This window comes from Corylus avellana, chromosome 5 (genome assembly GCF_965113065.1).
Source record: "Corylus avellana chromosome 5, dhCorAvel1.hap1.2, whole genome shotgun sequence".
Taxonomy (NCBI): Eukaryota; Viridiplantae; Streptophyta; class Magnoliopsida; order Fagales; family Betulaceae; genus Corylus; species Corylus avellana.
The window spans coordinates 11,213,770-11,232,671 of record NC_142494.1 but is presented as its reverse complement, the minus strand read 5'-3'; the positions used below and the strand labels follow the sequence as shown (position 1 = coordinate 11,232,671).

Here is an 18,902-nt window from a genome sequence, read left to right as displayed (position 1 = left end):
TCTGTAAGTGTTCTCTACTGATATAATAATACATTTGCAATTATTAAATTTAGTGTTTAATACTCCTTTATTCACTCAGTTTTCGCGCTTACTCTTAAATTTTTTGCACTACATTCCTGCAAGTGTGGATTACCGCCTGCATCCTCTGTCCCCTTCATATTTTATTACTATCATTTTATTCTTGCATATTTTTCATTAGTGCGCTTCTTCTTATCTCTTAACCTATATATATATATAGGTTAGTTAATATTTATATCTATATTATCATAGTTCATTACTTCTTATTTAGTTATTTGATATGCTCGTACAAGATAAGGAAAAATTGGTATATAATATGAATATAACTAGATAATACCATATAATTATCATATGATTTACGTATTTTCATTAGATACATCATGAAGTGATTCATGAAATCTCAAATTAAGCTATTAGTATAATAATGTTAAAAATTAAAATCAACATTGTGTTTGTTTAGAATCATAATTTAAATATAATCATAAATATTAACAATTTAACTATGGTTAATACTTGATACTCTTAATTATGGCCTCCAATTATAGTATGGTATTAATAATATACACAAGACTCAAAAAAATTTGTCCTCGCTATATATATATATATATACATGTGTGTGTGAACGAGCGCATCAAGCTGAGTAGAGCTTCTATGAGCTTTGTTCATGAGCCTAACCTGAGCCGAACCAAGTATTGGCATGTTCAGCTTGTATAGTAAATGAGCTTAAAAATGTGTTCAAGCTCTATTCGTTTATTAAATGAATCGATCCTGAGTCAAGCTAATCCGAGCTAAGCCCAAGTATGTTCACGAATAGCTCTGCTCGCGTATATCCCTCAAAGAATGATGTGGTTCTTAAAATTACCATTGGGCTTGTAATTGATTATTATTGGATTTTGATCAAATTGTGATTTTAAGAGCCACATCATTCTTGAAGAGACACAAGAAGGACTTATCGAATTACTCAAAAAATTGAGTAATGTTGTTCGGCCACCCGCTTTGAGCATATCGAGGGGTGGCAGGGGCAGGAGAGGGGGATTGGCTTACCACCCCCTCAATATTAGGGGTGTAAAGCTGGTTGGGTATAACCAGACCCCAACAAGTAATTAGCCCTAGCAGAGCGGTTACCAGTTATTGAAAATGGAAAAGCTGGTTATAACCGGTTATATATATACCTATGGTATAACTTACCCTTGAAAACTGGCTTGCAAGAGAAGATTGTCCAATAGCTTATATACCCATGATTAAGATTAGACTTAAGCCATGTAGGACACTAGGATCGTAACATACTACCACGCTTCCGTGGCCAACGTTCACGGCAACACACCCTATTGACACTGACCTGATGGTAACCCTATCTCTTTTGGCGGCTCCACTCACTATTAATATCTTAATCTAGCCCATAGGTCGCCCCATTCATTCACCCTTGACATAGTGGCTAACTCTGATACTAAATGTTACAAACTTTGAGTAGAATTCACTATTGAAAACTAGCTTGCAAGGGAAGGGTGCCCAAGGACTTATATACCCATGGTTAAGATTAGACTTAAACCATGTGGGACACTAGGATCGTAACAATATATATATTAAAAACATAAAATGACGTCATTTAGTTTTTTTTTCTTGAACAACCACAACAAAGCCAAGCTTATTGTACCAAAAAAAGCTCTAATTATTTCTTAAAAGGGCAAAAAAAAAAGGTTTAAATTAAACCCAAAAAGTAGATCCAATATCCAAAATAGGCTCAAAAGGCCAAAATTTTTAAAGATTCAATTAACAGTTCGAATGACCACCAACCGGTAACCGGCAGTTATTACATAACTGGATAACCGGCTACCCAATTATTGAAGCCGGTTATATATTGGCCAATCGACTACTTTAGTTGTGGTTAGCGATTTTAGCCAATAACTGTTAACCGCAACCGAGTTTTCACCTCTACTCAATATTATAGGTGACGCTTGTTATAATATAATGAGAAATAATTCACGTCAATATTTTTCTCATCTTTTTTTCATCTCATCCTACAAATTCAATATAGCAACCATTAAATTTGTGGATTTAAGTAGACCCTACATAAGTTTAATAATAGATTCATTTATTTACTGTGAAAGTGATTAAAAAAGATAATGAATTCTGTCATTTGTCTAATATAATTGTTGCTCACTTCCAAAAAAAAAAAAAAAAAATTGTTGCTCGTGTGACATTTGACTTTTTTTTTTTTTAATTTGGATGAAAGTTGAGTGTATGAATTTTTATTTTAATATCAAGAAGTAATCACTGGTCAGGAAATTTTTATATCCAATAAAGCTAATTACAAATTGGTAAAATTAAAAAAAACTGATTTTGCAATTATTATTATTTTGGGTAAAATTCACATATCCCCTCAAACTACCACTCAATTGACAATGACTTTTCCAAACTTTCAATTGTGACAATGTACCCCATAAACTACCAAAACATTGTCAATATCCCCCAAAGCTAACAAAAAGATCAAAATACCCCTATATATTTATCAATATGACAAAAATACCCCTAAAATTAAAAAAAAAAACAAAAATTTTAATTTTTAAACGATTTTTTTAAACCGAAATTTTTATTTAAAAAAAAAATCAATTTTTATTTTTTTTAGATTTTTTTTAAAATATGTTTTAAAAAACGAAAATTTATTTTTTTCAAACGAAAATATTTTATTTTTATTTTTTTAAAAACGGAAATTTTTATTTAAAAATTATAAAAGAAAACATTCTTTAAAAAAAAAAACGAAATTTTTTAATTTTTTTTTCTAATAAAAAGATTTTTTTTTTTAATTTTAAGTTTTTCCAAAAATTTTAGTATATATATTTTTTTAATTTTATTAAGGGTAGTTTCGTCAACAAGAGGGATATTGACAATGTTTTGATAGTTTGGAGGGTACATTATCGCAATTTAAAGTTTGAAAGGGACATTGTCAATTGGGTGGTAGTTTGAGGGGATTACGTGACCTTTCCCCTATTATTTTTTAAAACAAATAAAATAATGTAGTTTATTTTCACATGCTTCAACCCATAGCTTCATTGGTCAGTGACAAGAAACAGCTACACACCAAGCAAAGCTAGCACTTCCCAAAAGAATAATTAAACAAATAATTGCCCGTGTAGTCAGAAGAACCAGAAGGAGAAGAAACAAATAATAAAATTTTAAAGAGTTAAAAAAGGCTTTATTAGATTTTTCTTCCATTCCATACAACCATCTTCTGCGTTTCTCCTTCTCTGTTTTCAGCTTCAATCTTCGAAAGAATCAATGGCGAACACTCTACCTCGAAGAATCATCAAGGTTCACCTTCCGATCTTTACCTCTCTCTATCTCTCTCTCTCTCTCGTATCGTTGTGGGTTTGATTTTTGGTTATATTTGATATGACTCTGTAAATGAACAGGAAACCCAGCGGCTTCTCAGTGAACCAGGTCTCTTTTTTTTTTCTCTCTCTCTGTAAATATGTTTATGTTGCGGATAACTATGTGGATTTTAATTTACTTTATGCTTAATTATGCGTTTTGAATTATCAAGAATCTGAAATCCTCTTAACTTTTTGCCGGTGGGTTTGCTTTAATGCTGGTGGTAGTTAGGTTTATTCTTCGATACTAAGGAAACTACGAAAAGGAATAGCCTTGAACATTTGGGTTTTGTTTCTTTTGCTCGGGATACCCCTCTGCTTTTGTGCTTTTTTTTTTTTTTTTTTTTTTTTTTTTTTTTTCATTTTTATACAATACAATTACTTACCCCTAAAAAAGGATAACTTTTTTGTTTTCCCTTCGAGGATATTTCTATTACTTTTTAAGGACTAAAATCACTTCCTCTACTCTCAAGAGCGAAGAAAGTACACGGCAATTCTTTTCGTCTTGTCATATTTTGATTGATAAACAAAAAAGTTCATGAGCTGGTTTGGAACAAGTCGATTTCCAGTGATGGGTCGTGTTTTTCCCTTCCCATGATGCAAAATTTGAACCTGAGATATTGTTAGAAGATGTTTGTCGCCTGGTACTCTGAGATTGTTAGAGGATGGTGAGCGGGAGAAATGCGGATGGAGTATATTGAGGATAGGATTTGGGAAGAACATTTTCAGGGTGGAGTGAAATTTTTGCATTTTGTTCCTACATATAATTGTTATCAAAAGCCATGTTCAACACATATGTTTTTACCCTGTTTTGGGATACCATAGCCATGCATACACGCACTGCTCTTACTCATGGAAGGCGCCAAGTGGAACTCTAGTGTTTTCTTGCATGGCTAACCAGACTAACTTTGGAAATAAAAGGCACCAGAATTGTCGTTGTCAGCATACTATTACTTAGGTATAAGACTAGATCTTCAGCGTATCCACCTTGGACCTGGTGTGCCCAAAACTTGTTTTGGTTTTACTATCTCTCTAATATTCTCTTTCGATGTTGTCTAGAACACTCAAATTGGACCATACTAGTTCAAATATGGAGTCAAGCAAATGAAAAACAAACAGCTTCATGTGTTACTATGGAGTAGGGTAACCTTTTTTTTTGATAACGTAGGAAAACTTAACTCAGATTAATTGCATGTCACAAACGCAAACTGTACAACAATCCTCACCGTTAATCAAACTCCTACGGGTAACTGACTCCACCCGCCAGAAAGTTTACTTTAGCTTGTGTTGGGGTCACAGTATTGTAGTTGTCTAAACGATCATGTGTGTCATATCAGAACTTCATTTTTTTCAGTTTGGAAGGCATACTTGGCACGTTAGAAATTCATAAAACTGAGTTAGATTTGGGTAGCAGTATATTTAAATGTTGAAACATTGTTCTCATAGGCTGCTACAGTTTTTTGAAGAAATAAAAAAATCCTTTATGATTGGTCATAATGACAGCACCTCTGTGTTAGCCTTCTTTGGCCTAGCTTTCAGTAGCCATTGTTAACTTTATTGCAGTACTGTACTTCATGTGTTGGCCAATGTGGCGTAGGTAGGCTCAATGTCAAAAACCTCATTGTTATGCCAAGAAGCTAGAAATGATGGATGATTAAACCTTCTTTAATCACCTCTGTTAGCCTTCTTTGGCCTAGCTTTCAGTAGCCATTGTTAACTTTATTGCAGTACTGTACTTCATGTGTTGGCCAATGTGGGGTAGGTAGGCTCAATGTCAAAAACCTCATTATTATGCCAAGAAGCTAGAAATGATGGATGATTAAACCTTCTTTATCTGTCTGGATGGTTATGTTCTTGTAGATTCTCCTTATTAAATTCTTGTTCTAATCAAAGAGCTCAATTTTATTAAGGATGCTTTGTGAAATTTGTATACAGCTCCTGGGATAAGTGCTTCTCCTTCCGAGGAAAACATGCGATATTTTAATGTTATGATTCTTGGTCCAGCTCAATCACCTTATGAAGGTAATTAGCTAATTAACATTGTTTTTATGGTTGACTTCATTATAGGAAATATAATTTTTTTTTTAATTGGAACTTTTGAATATTGATTGCTTTGTGGCTTCACTGGATGAGAATATTTGTGATTGGCTCTCACACTGAGCAACAAGTACACAAATGACATGCATACAGTTGATAGTATCATGCAAAAGTTTTGTGCATTGTACCGGAATTTTTGGGAACCTCATAAAAGCATTTTTATCACTGTCTCTTGGATCACTTATTTTTTAACCTATTTATGCATATGATGTTAACTGTTTTATTTTGTTATTTATATAGGTGGAGTTTTCAAGTTAGAATTGTTTCTTCCTGAAGAATACCCAATGGCAGCTCCCAAGGTAATATGATATTTAGGCATATTATTTATGCTATATAATGGTATCTTGTTGAACTTCTATAGTTGTCATTTTCTCATTATGAATGCATTCGCCCATTTGATCTTACCTGAGAGTCAGATACTGTTACATCTGTTTTTTCAGATGGTTGCTTGTCTGAAGAGATGAATTATTATCACTCACATTATTCAATAATTATTTTTATTGTAGTTTAGACTGTAAAGTTTTCCTTATATTTCCTTCTATCGCATTGTGAATGGTTAAGCAGGTCTAGGTTGTGATCTGCTTGTTATCGTACTTTTAATTGTTTTTCTTTCGGGGAGTTGAAGTCTGATGGTTATTTCCGTGCAACTTATTGATGCAAACAACTTGCACTGTCAAATTGGGATGTTTATTTGAATCCCATTTCTGTGTTTTTTTTTTTTTTTTTTTGTACATCTGCACAGGTGACACATAGTATGCCAGGAAGTGCTGACCAAGATTTTTATTATTTGTGTTGTATTGCGTACTTTTAGCTATCACATACATTGTGGCTGCTGAAAGCTTATCTATAATGTATACTCTTAAAAATATGTTGGGGAGTGAATGTCTTTTACAATATTGTGGAAAGTTTTAGTTTTTCTGGATATTGGTCAATTAGCATTTACAATGAGAGTAACATAAATCCAACATCTAGCTGGCTGCTTTTGATTATAATTTTTTTAGGTGTATTGATTGTTTTTTACTGTGCTTTTTTCTTTCTTGTGGTTTAATTTTTTTTGTATGCTTAAACTTTCGGACAGGTTTGAACTTACCAAATTTGTCTCTGCCAGCATGTTCAATCTATGCTTTTGTAATATGGTTTAGGCTTTCTGGTTCTTGCATAACAGTATCTAGGTTGGATCATTTTTTTTTTTTGTACTCTTATTGGTTAAATTTCTAAAATTGATTGTCGGTCCCATTCCCAAGATTAATGTCTTGGTGTCAGACAATATCTCTGCCCCAATAGTTCTGATATGTTTTTCTCATGGAAAATAACCTTACAGAACATGAATTTTGAATGATCTGACAGATCAGAAAGCCCTAGACCTATGAAATAATTGCGTGAAGAGAGAAACTTAATAAGTTGTAATAGTATTGTTGATATGAAATTAGTACGAACATATCTTTGGATATCACTAATTAAGAGTAGACTCCTTCTTTACTTATCAAAAAAAAAAGAGTTGGCTCGTTATTTACCACCAAGAGAGGTTTTGAGATTGCATTAAGCATTAGCTTATGAACTACTCAATAGACAATTAAATTTCAAGAGCAATTTGGTTTTTATAACAGTATATAGATTGGAAAATTTCTACCCTTTTTTTTTTTTCATTGCTTTAATTTCTAAAATTGATTTTTGGCCTGATGCTCAGTATTAATGTATTGGTGTGAGAAAATTATTCAGAAATATTTTGACAATGAAATTAACCTTGCAAATAATTTAGGCTTTCAAAATTATGTAGTATTCAATGAGCTTAAATGTTCTGACACGAGAAAGCCCTAGACCTGTAGAATAATTTCTGAATAAAGACAAACTTGATAAGTTTTACTATATTAGATATATTTCATGCAGCTCTGTTCTTTAGCATGCTGCATACAAGGTCAACTTGCCACAGAAACAAACCAGAAATGGTGGTTGTGTGTGTAGCATCAGTGTCAATATGCATTTATCCACCGTGAATGGAATTTTGAGGAGCTCTTAGATAAGTTGGTTTGGCTTTTGAAGAGATTCTATTGAGATGTTTCATTCATATTTGGTTGTATTGCTGGTATGAAATTAGTGTGAAACAAATCTTTGGTCATCATTGATTACAAGCGGATTCCTTATTTACCACTTAAGAAAGTTTAGAGATTTCATTTAACATTAAGCCACTAAGTACTCTGTATACAATAAAGTTAAGAGCAACTTTGGACTAGTGATAAGTGATTAGAAGTTACGCTACCAAAATAATTAGTTATCATAATTTTCTTGTTCTTTTTGCCCCTACTACATAGGTGGCTTTCTTGTATGCTCCGTGTACAAAGGGGCGCTTTATGGTTTTTATGATATTTTGATTAATTATCAAAAAATCAGTATGGTTAGGCCTTCCTTATATGGCATGTACAAGAGCAAATCAAAATTTTAGATTATCTATTGGAGTAAGAAGTTTATGGGAATGAGATATTTGAGGTTTGTAAGTTCATTTTGATGAAATTCATGGATATTTGAGTTTTATTTAGTCATTACCAGCATATATGTTAATGCAGCCGATATGTTCTTCAAGTGTATATAATCATTTTGATAGAATACTAGTTTCAACAGTTTGGAAAAGGCTCTCCTGATTTTGTTGTACTTGTTGAAACAAAAAAGTAAAAGCTGATGACCTACATGAAACAATTGAAGCCTGACTGCTAAAATTTAGTTATTTATCTTGCATTTTCATATAGGCTTCAATTGTTTCACTGAAGAATGAGATCTGGAGAAACTCTGTGTTGAATGAAAGCTAGAATTACAGTGATTGTGATGTTGGTAGCTAGATCATTGTAGAAAAGGTTCTCTATGAGAGTAATAAGGTTATATCAAATTCACTTTCTAGAAAAGGAAGCCACTTTACTTATCAAAAAAAAGAAAAAAAAAAAGAAAAGGAAGCCACTTTGCTTCAAATAAGACATTCAGAGTTGTGAACACAAAATCTGCTTCATTGTCTAGAATGACAATGATGGAGGTTCCTTATCTATACCAACTAATTAACTTTTCCTTTGCATTAAACGGATACAATTTAGCCGCTTTTCCCTTGTGCTAGATCAATTGATTTAATGCCTTGCTAAATAGGTTAAAGTAATTTTCTGTTAATGAGCTATTCAAGTTTGTGATGTCCTGATTGTTCATTTAGGCACTTATTTTCAACTCTTTCCATTCTTTTTCTATCTCACTCATGTAACAATGGATTCATTTAAAATTGGAAGAGACATGAGCGCAGTGTTTGTAGTTTTTTTTTTTATTTTTTGTGCAGGAGCGGAAAAAATTAACATATCTTTTAATCTTGCATTCTGTTTGTTTATCCTTCTGTTGGCCCATGTAGAACCAAATACATGGTTGAATAAGTAACTGCTCTCTTCTTAAGCATAGTAACAAAGTTTATTTTATTATATTTGAAAATCCTTTAGGAGGAACGTAAATGCTTCTTAACCATATGTCCCTTTATTTACAGTAGGCAGTTTTGTGGTTGAAACTTGGCAATACTGAATAATGCCACATCCTTTATATGTAGTTGCATTGTTGCTTTCAACCTTGTGATTGTCTTTTTTTTTCTCATTTTTGTTTCATAGTCTCTACTTTTCCCTGACAGGTTCGCTTCCTGACAAAAATTTATCATCCAAATATTGATAAGGCAAGTAGTATATGCCCCCTTTCACTCCTTTCCCTTGCTTGAAATCTGATGTTTATTGTTTCTGAATATAAGGGTTATTATTATGCAGCTTGGAAGGATATGCCTTGATATTCTCAAAGACAAATGGAGTCCAGCCCTCCAAATTCGAACAGTATTGCTGAGGTGATCTGGTCCTCCCACAATAAAAAAGCATTCATAACTCCATGCTTAGGAAGTGGCTTTCCTTCATTTAAGACGTTTGGAAATATCTACTTATAAAAATTATTAAAAATAAAATAAAAAATCTGTAATATTAGGATCATGAGTACTTCAAATCCTACTAAATGTAAACCAAGTCACGTGGAAAAACAAAAGGTAGAAAAGAAAATATTGATCTTGGGTCTTGATATGATATTTTAAGCAAAGAGAACTGACATTATCAACAATGTTGCGTGCTTTATATGGATCAGCATCCAGGCTCTTTTGAGTGCTCCAAACCCTGATGATCCACTTTCTGAGAACATTGCAAAGCATTGGAAGACAAACGAAGTTGAAGCTGTGGAGACAGGTACTTTCAATGATATTTATATTTCTGCCGTTAGCGTATACCAAGATGCTAGGCATGTGACCTAGAAGAGTTCCATAGTCGATTAGATTTTTAAGATTATCCATCTTATATCATCACTATTTGTTGTTTTATCATGTAGAGCTAAATTGTTGCTTATTTTCACTATAAAATAATTTGTTTAATGTAATGAAAATGATTTCAGATGAATGTCTAATTAGACGTTTTTCATTCATGTTATTACTTATTACTGGCCTTTGTTGATTGAAATTTTGCAGCGAAGGAATGGACCCGTTTATATGCAAGCGGTGCATGATGATGGGAGTTTTATGCTCATATGAATTTCCTAAATGTATGTTAAACTTAATTGTTGTCTTTTGGTCTAAAAATATTAATGGAGAAATGATTTGTGAATCTTCTGGAATTAACTGAGAGTCATCTTCAGGATGAACAAATGATTTCTGAATGTATTAATGAAAGATGAATCTTGTAAAGAAATTCAATCATCTGATAGTCATCTTAATATTAGCCTTTGAAGGTTGCTTCGTCTACTTTTTTTGTTAAGAGTTAGATCTAAGATTTGCATGATTATATTGAAGTTTGATGATATCAATTATTTTGTGTCCGCTTCAACCTGACTTTCTTAAGCGTTTAATGTCTAAACCATGGGAATTTCAAAATGTTTACGGCTGCTGCAGCTGCAAATTTTGTGGGTTATTTCTGATTCATTTTGAACAATTTCACACAAGAGCTGGATTTCAAGTCTCAATTTCAAATGTCTTGCTGGTCAAGTCTTCCCAGCATCCAAAATAGACCATGTCAAGATGCACCTAACTATCAAATTTGAACCAGTATGGTTGGCCATTACATTTTGGTTCATTAATATGATAGCGGTTTGTATTCTCTATGCATGCGCGCAAGATATAAGTAAATTAGTCTCTGGTTAATTATAACAGTTTTTGCTTTTCTAGCTTTCTAAAATTTCTTAGTGTGCATTTCTCTCTCTCTCTCTCTCTCTCTATATATATATATATATATATATATATATATTACTACTACTTTCTGCGTACTTGGATTGCATTTTTACGGAGGTGGTTTAGGTGCCGATATTGATATTTCTATATATTTGTTTTTGAAAAATGCTTGGCTTCATTAAAACGTTTATTTTTTGGTTATTTTAATTCTAAGTGGTATTGTCCATTTTTTTAAAATTAATAGATTTTAAATAATAAATTAATAGATTTCTGGAAATGGGTCATGCCACCTAGGATTAAAATGGCCAAAAAATGAATTTTTTAATGAAGCCAACCATTTCTCTTGTTTTTTATGTTTATATTGTTATATTGTTAATTTTTATTATTATTATTATTATAAGAAACAAGTGTTGTATTATTGCTGATGTGGCACTCCCGACTATTTCCGTCAAAATTTCAAATGAAAATATGGGGCAAAAGTTATTCGTTATTTATGCAAAGTTTTAAGCCACCTTAAACCCTAGAGAACTTGTTACAAAGTCCACCGTTACCCATCTTATTAATCTCAATGGCCAATAGTTTCTACTCGTCTAATTTGAAATTTTTTGCTCCCACCAGTTCACAATTGATATGGTTTGTAATTGACCTAGGAAAATAATTGCTAGAAATATTTCTAAGGGCAAGTTCACATATCCTCATCAAACTCTTACCTAATTGACAATGTTCCTCTTAAACTTTCAATTATGACAATGTCTCCCCAAACTACCAAAACATTGTCAATGTCCCCCAATGACGAAACTACCCTTAGTAAAATAAGAAAATAAAAATAAAAAAACCAAGGACTGACCAAATTTAAAAATAAAACAATTTCTTTTATAAGAAAAAAATTAAAAAATTTTCGTTTTTATTTTTATTTATAATTTTTTAAATGAAAATTTCCGTTTTAAAAAATAAAAGTTTTCGTTTAAAAAAATAAAAAATTTCGTTTTTTATAAAAATTTCGGTTTTAAAAAAAATAAAAATTTTTGTTTAAAAATAAAAATAAAAATAAATCGTTTTTTTAAAAAATAAAAATAATTTTTTAAAAAATAAAATAAAAATTTTCGTTTTTAAAAAAATTAATTTTTAATTTTTAATTTTTTTTGAATTTATAGGGGTATTTTTGTCTTATTAAGAAATATGTAGGGGCATTTTTATCTTGTTGCTAGCTTTGGGGAGGGACATAGACAATGTATAGATAATGTTTTGAAAAGTTTGGGGGACATTGTCACGATGAAAAGTTTGAAGGAAAATTGTCAATTGAGTGATAGTTTGAGAGGGTATGGGGACTTTATCCATATTTTAAAACTTATATAATATAATTTTTTTTAAATAGTTTCATTTATAAATATTGACACATCTTTTTAAAAAATGACGTGGAATAAAGAGGATCATTTCCATTAATTTATAGGCTTCAAAGAAAGAAGAGTTTCCTAGAAAAGAAGAAAGAAAAGAAAATTCTGTGTTAATGTCAGTATTTGGGTGTATGCGACAGTAGGGAGCATCATGTGCCCTTTTAGCTGTTGCTTTGAAACAGAATTTAGGTGCATACACTTTGATGGAACACTTGACACTTGGCATGAGTCATTGAGCAAAGAGTGATTATATCATAATTGTTAATTTTTTGAACCATAGTAATTATATAATCATGCGAGGATATGATCTTTTTAATATGATTAAAATGTTTGGGTTTAGATGATTGTTATTTGTTAGTGATTTGTAGATTCAATTAATTACAATGTAACAATTTGTTGAGCCTAATATTGCGGATGCAGCAGCGGCATTAAGGGTTATTAAGTTGAGTCAAGAATTGGGTTTTCATAGCATGGTTCTGGAGGGTGATGCCCTCCATGTGGTGCAGGCCCTTAATAATGACAAGAGAAATTGGAGCTGTTATAGTCATCGTACTGACGAGGCTCAAGAATTGCTTAATTGTCTGCAAAATTAGAAGGTCAAACATGTTAGACGACATCTCAATGGTGTAGCTCATCGCCTGACGAAGGAAGCATTATCCCGTAATGTGGAACAAACATTTATTGATGAAGTTCTGAATTGCATTTTAGACATTATCTCTGTAGAGCGTTATGCTTAAGTTGTTTTGATTTATATATCGCTTGATTCCTTTCAAACAAAAAAAAAAGTACAAAGTAACAATTGTAATTATTTATTGATAATAATTAGTACAATCCAAAAGCTAAGACTAACTAATACTAAGGGCTTGTTTGAGATGCCTAAAAATGTATTTAACACTCAAAAAATTTGTTTGAAGAAAAAAAATACCCATTTAGTAAAAAAAATTGAAAATGCTTCTAAATTGTCCAAAAAGTTCAAAAATAGCCAAAAACACACTTCTTGTAAAAGTTTAAAAATGAAGTTTTTGCCAAAAAAATATTTTTTTGACTTAAAAACTCTTTCTCATACATGCTTTTTAACTTAAGTGATAAGTGCAATTGAATCGTCAAAATTAGCTGATTGTTAAATTATAGTCAGGGTAAATATAAATATATTCCCTGAGTAATTGGGCATTTCAATTTATTCACTGCCTTCTAAATCCGTCTATTAACTCTCCAAGTTTTTCAAAATTGTTATTTCACTCGTTTAGTAAAAACTTGTACAAAATTGCTAAAGTGTTATCAACCTCGTTAAAGCACTCCTTTCAGCTTCACCAAAATTATTTTTTGGTTATTTTGAAAAAGTAATTTAATCAAAATGGCCTAAATATCCATTTTTTAGCTTCATTACTTTAACAAAAAAAAGTAGCGAGGTGAACAATACTTACCAAATTTAAAAATTACTATTCACTCACCTATTGATTAAACAACTAATTTCTCTTTCTTCATTTTTGCTTTTTGTTTCTCTCTCTTCCTTTAATAGTTAAAAAATGAATAAACAAATCTTTCAAAAAGAATATTTAAAATTTTAAATGAAATAGTGAAAGTAGATAGTTAAAATAGTGAGGTTGCTGAAGTGCTCTAAAAAAATGAGTTGTTAAAATAACTAAAAGTGTATTTTTGGTTATTTTGGTAAGTAAAATTTGGTGAGGCCTGCATGTTAGTTAAAACATAATTCTTTCTATTATTATTAAAAATTTAATTTAACTTTTTTTCAAAAAAAAAAAAAAAAAGGGTACAGTGGCGGAGCCACGTTCGCCACCCCCAAAGATTTAATTTTTTTTTTCTTTTTTCCTACCCACGGAACCCCCAAAAATTAATAAAAAAAAAATTCTTTTCTCCTACCCACGACCCATAGCCTCTCTCTCTCTCCATCCTCCATAGCTATGGCCTGGGTATCGGTCAAAACGGTCCGGTTAAGGACCTTATCGGTTATTAACCGATAATTTTCGGTTAAACGGTTTATTAACCGATACCGAACCAATAAGAATTTTAACCGATAATTTCGGTTAAAACGGTACACGGTTAAACGGTCCGGTTAAACCGGTTAACCGATTTAACCGAGAGCTTTATATTGATTTATTTTGTTGGGCCAAAAACAAAAAATGAGTTTTTTTTTTACTTTTGAGAGCCCAAATACTTTTTGTTGGGCTAAAATAACTTATTAAAAATGAGTTGTTTTAGTGCCAAAATACTTTTCGTTGGGACCCAAATATTTGTTTTTTGGGCTAAAAATTGAAGCTTTTTTATATTGATCCACTTCAACTTTTTTATTTTTTATTTTTTATATATTATAAAATATATTTGTCCAAAGCAAATGGACTAATTAGTAATTAACATAATGAATACTAATTAGACTAGCAAAACTAGTTAATGAAAAATGCTTTTACCAAAGGCAAAGAAATCCCATCAAATGCCATCACTTAAAAAAAAAACATCAAACCTACCCAAACTCAAATTAAAATAAAATTCATTAATAAATAATAAACAAAGTATTAACTAATTAAAGTCACTTAGCAAAAGGAAAATAAGTCATGGGCAAGTAGGCAACACTATTACACAAATATAAAAGCAAGAAAACATAACGATAGTGATCAGTATGGATAAACATCAACATCAACACGGTTACACAATAATTTCCTTGAGCCACCTCAAACATAGATTATCTTCAATTCCTTAAATTTGCTTCCTTCAATAATCCAACAAATCAAAACATAAATAAAGTGAATCACTATTAGTAATTAATATTAAAGAGTAAGAAATAAATATCAAATAAGAAAAAAATAAGATCCAAAAAACTTACCAAATACTTTAAACAAAACATTACCCCGCAAAGTTCATCCATTAAGCCTTAATTCGCATCAAATGTGAGGGAATTAGACAAAATTTCTACCACAATGAAATTTTTAAAGGATTAGTAAAAATAATTTAATCAAATATTAGAATAATAAATAAATTTGAAATTAACAAATATTACCCGACTCAAGCTTGTAGCTTTCTTCATCTTCAATGTCAGGCAAGAGTGACTCAACATACTGAAAATTGGGAGAAGATCTCAACCAATTTTGACAACAAATAAGAGCTTCCACTGTTTTCGGAGCCAAAGAACTCCGAAAAGGATCTATGATGCGACCTCCGGTGCTAAAGGCCGACTCAGAAGCAACAGAAGTAAGTGGAATTGCCAGGACATCTCATGCTATCTCAGCGAGAACCGAAAACTTTACCTTATTTACCCTCCACCACATTAAAATATCAAAGTTGTCTCTTGGAGTCTCCACCTCTTCCGTATAATATTGCTCTATCTCTGTCTGACACATCATCACATTTTTGGACGCCCGAAATGAATGGTAAATAGCTAAAGCATCTTTCTTATTAGTACCCACACTTTCGGAACTTGTGCAACTACGCTCTTCATTTCCAAACCTAGCCAAGCTAGCCCCACTTCCACTTTCATTCTTAGCATATTGCTCATATAACCGGCTCAAGACATTCTTTAATTTGGTAACAATTTCTTTTGCTTTTTCTAGACCCACATTCGTTTGGAACCAAAATTCCAAGACATTTATCTTGTAACGTGGATCAAGCACCGAAGCAACAAACAACAAGGGGTTAATAGACAAAAAATTTCCCCAATACTTATCATATTTCTCTTTCATTTGCATTGCCATGGTACTCAATGAATAATCATTACTTTCATAATACTCATCCAAACAATGATAAACATTTTGAAGAATACCAAAAAACAAGTTACAAGTTGAATACAAGGAACCCGACATCTGAATTGTTTCGTCATAAAATACACGCAAGAATTTAACAATGTGTCGAACCTTATTCCAATCATCTTCATTTGGAGCCCCCAACACATCCCTCCCTCCACAATCATCATTCAAATAATGTACAAAATTAGAATCTTCATCTAACATAAGATTAAATGCCCTTTCATACTTTTGTGCCGCCTCCAACATGGTATAAGTAGAGTTCCATCTAGTGGAAACATCAAGAGTCAAGGAAGACCGACACCCAAGATTCTTCCTTTCTACACAAGACTTAAAGAGGGCTAATCTTTGGAGGGATCCCTTCACATATTTCACCATAGTTCGGACCCTTTCAATTGAATCATGTGCACCCTTCATACCCTCTTTCACAATTAAATTTAGAACATGGGTACAACACCTCACATGAACAAACTCATGGCGACAAATAACATCATCATTGAACATATTTCTTTTACTAAACTCACTCATTGCTTTATCATTAGCACTTGCATTGTCAAGTGTTATCGCCAACACACGAGTAATCCCCCATTCCACCAAACATTGCTCTATTTCCTTAGTAATCGTTATTGCCTTGTGATCCGACACTTGGCGAAATGCCAATATTCTTTTCTGATATTTCCAAGTAGAGTCAATGAAATGTCCCGTTACAACCATGTAATTCATATTCTGAATCGAAGTCCAAGTGTCAGTTGTCAAACAAACCCTTTGACCAACCATCATCAACTTCTTTTTGATTATTTCTTTTTTGGTCATAAACAACTTAACACAATCCTTCATCACTGTGTAGCGAGAAGGAAGCTCAAAACGAGGTTCAAGAACCTTAAACATTTTCTTAACACCCATCTTCTCCACAATTGAAAAGAGAAATTCATCAACAATGATCATTTCACAAAGAGTCTCCCTAATAAGTTTTTCAGAATACTTCCCAACAATTAAGTTATTACCAATACTACCATCACTCTGACTCTGCCCGGCCATATAGGTGAATTTAGATTGAGAGCCATCTGTTTTTGCTTTTAAGCTCTTATACTTTTGGCATTTTTTGAAATGGTACAACATGCTAGAGGTGCCATTGTTTGTCCCATGACATTTATACTGAGCCCCACAATAGTTACAACTTGCAATAGGAGCCTCTTCAGAACTATTTGCATCTTTAGTAAAATGATCCTATACTGAAGATCTTTTTATTCTTAATCTTTTTTTACAAGGGATTGGGGGTCGTCGACCACGAGTACGACCATGAGATGCTGCCCTAAAACCCCTAGAACCAGCACATCTAATCCCTTGGGTATCAAACTCATCAGATTCATCAATATCATCAAAGATTTCTTCATCAAATGTTTCTTCATCAAAGGTTTCACTATCATCTATGCCTATGGGACAAGAAGCACTAGTTGATGTCGAAGGTCGAGGTGCAGCCATATGAACTGAAGTAAAAAGTAATAGTTGAAATTAATTGGCTAATGTGACAATGTTTGACCTATGGGCTATGACTAAAACTCAAACTAATGGTTGGTTTTAATTAGCAAAATTAATTTGGTGATTTATGGTGTTCATAAAACTGAGTTTTTCACCTAATAGTGCAAAATGCAAATCAATGATTCAAGATGCATGTGTAAATTGTAATGTGTTATCCAGTGAACCCGTGGCCGTGGGTACCATAAAATTAGCCAAGAAAAGTTTTCCCATTCTCAACCGCCAACAAATCAACAACGAAATAATATCAAAACACAACACTGAAATACCCATTCTAAATCTCAACAACAACCAAAGATTTTCCAAACTATTGAGCATAATTCATAAACGATTTCGTTACCTGAAGCAAGGGCTCAGAGCTTGATTTGGTGGGAAGTCGAAAATTGGAAGTGAACTGAAATAATTCACACACGGTGCACTGCCTGAGGGTCAGAGACGCCACATAAGAAAACAACAAAAGAAAAAAAAAAAAAAATTACAGAGTTTACAGTTTACCTGTAAGTTCTGTAACAGAGAGGCGACTCAGCCGAGGAATAAAGAGTTTCTGATCTTACTGGGACTTTGGGAGTCTGGGATGAGTGGATTTGGTTGAATAGGCTAGGCAATTGGAGATTCGGAGCAAGTGAGCAATGCACCGAAGTTACAGTGGGTTCACTGGGTTGAGTGGGTTCGAGTCGTTCCACCGTTCCAGACTTCGAGTCTGGCGAGAAAGGGGAGAGACCGAGAGAGTGAGAGTCTGAGAGACGCGGCTTGTGAGTTGCGAGTTGCGAGAGAGGCGAGAGAGGGGAGAGACCGAGAGAGTGAGAGACTCGGCTAAGGCTTGCGAGTTGCGAGAGAGGCGAGAGAGGGGACTCAGCCGGACTGGATTGGGAGTGCCGGAGTGGGGACTGGCCGATTGGGTCTAGGGAGAGAGCGGCGCAAAGTGAAAGAGTGGGTTTGTGGGTGAGTCAGGTGACGGTCAGCTGGGAGTTAGGGATTTGACGATTTGCAATCCAATTCGGGTATTCGGCAATTCTTAATTTCTTATTCAGTTATTCCACTTATTCGACTAACAGAGCCACAGAGGGCAAAAACCGAAAAAATGGGATTTTAAAACTACACTAAAACGGCGCCGTTTTCCCTTGGTGAACAGTATACCGGTTCTTATCGATTAAACCGGTTAACCGATAAGAAAATCTTAACCGGACCGGACCGGACCGGACCAAATTTCGGTATATTTTTTTTAACCGATAAGGATATCGGCATATCGGCAACGGTTTATATCGGTTCGGTCGAAGCCGGTAGACGGCCGGTTAAACGGTAACGGTTAATTTGCCCACCCCTATCCATAGCTTCCATTTCTCATTCTCTTCCTCTTTGAGCACTCTCCATTACCGGTGTTTGGTAACTTTGGTTGTTTTGGCCCTTTTGGGTCCGGCAAAGCTCTTCGAAAATCGAAATCAAGGTGAGTCACACCCTTTTTGAGTCTGGCAGGGTTCTTTTAGACGCTCCAGCCTCCATCCTTCATAGCTTCCATCTCTCATTCTCTCTCTCT

The 18,902-nt window shown here is 33.2% G+C and overlaps 1 protein-coding gene across 1 annotated transcript; it reads left to right on the top strand.

Annotated features, from left to right (window-relative positions):
• The first annotated feature begins 3,167 nt into the window (after positions 1 to 3,167).
• LOC132181186 (ubiquitin-conjugating enzyme E2 36) lies at positions 3,168 to 10,263 on the top strand. The gene is made up of 8 exons (XM_059594293.2): positions 3,168 to 3,327; positions 3,429 to 3,456; positions 5,322 to 5,408; positions 5,724 to 5,782; positions 9,127 to 9,168; positions 9,257 to 9,330; positions 9,618 to 9,715; positions 9,991 to 10,263. The coding sequence occupies exons 1-8, from the start codon at positions 3,295 to 3,297 to the stop codon at positions 10,026 to 10,028; spliced, it is 459 nt and encodes a 152-aa protein (XP_059450276.1). The 5' UTR covers positions 3,168 to 3,294; the 3' UTR covers positions 10,029 to 10,263.
• The last annotated feature ends 8,639 nt before the right edge of the window (positions 10,264 to 18,902 follow it).

Coding starts and splice junctions, on each gene's coding strand:
- LOC132181186 (XM_059594293.2), top strand. CDS start 3,295: ATGGCGAACACTCTACCTCGAAGAATCATCAAG. Junction 3,328..3,428: donor TACCTCGAAGAATCATCAAG/GTTCACCTTCCG, acceptor GTAAATGAACAG/GAAACCCAGCGGCTTCTCAG. Junction 5,409..5,723: donor AGCTCAATCACCTTATGAAG/GTAATTAGCTAA, acceptor TTATTTATATAG/GTGGAGTTTTCAAGTTAGAA.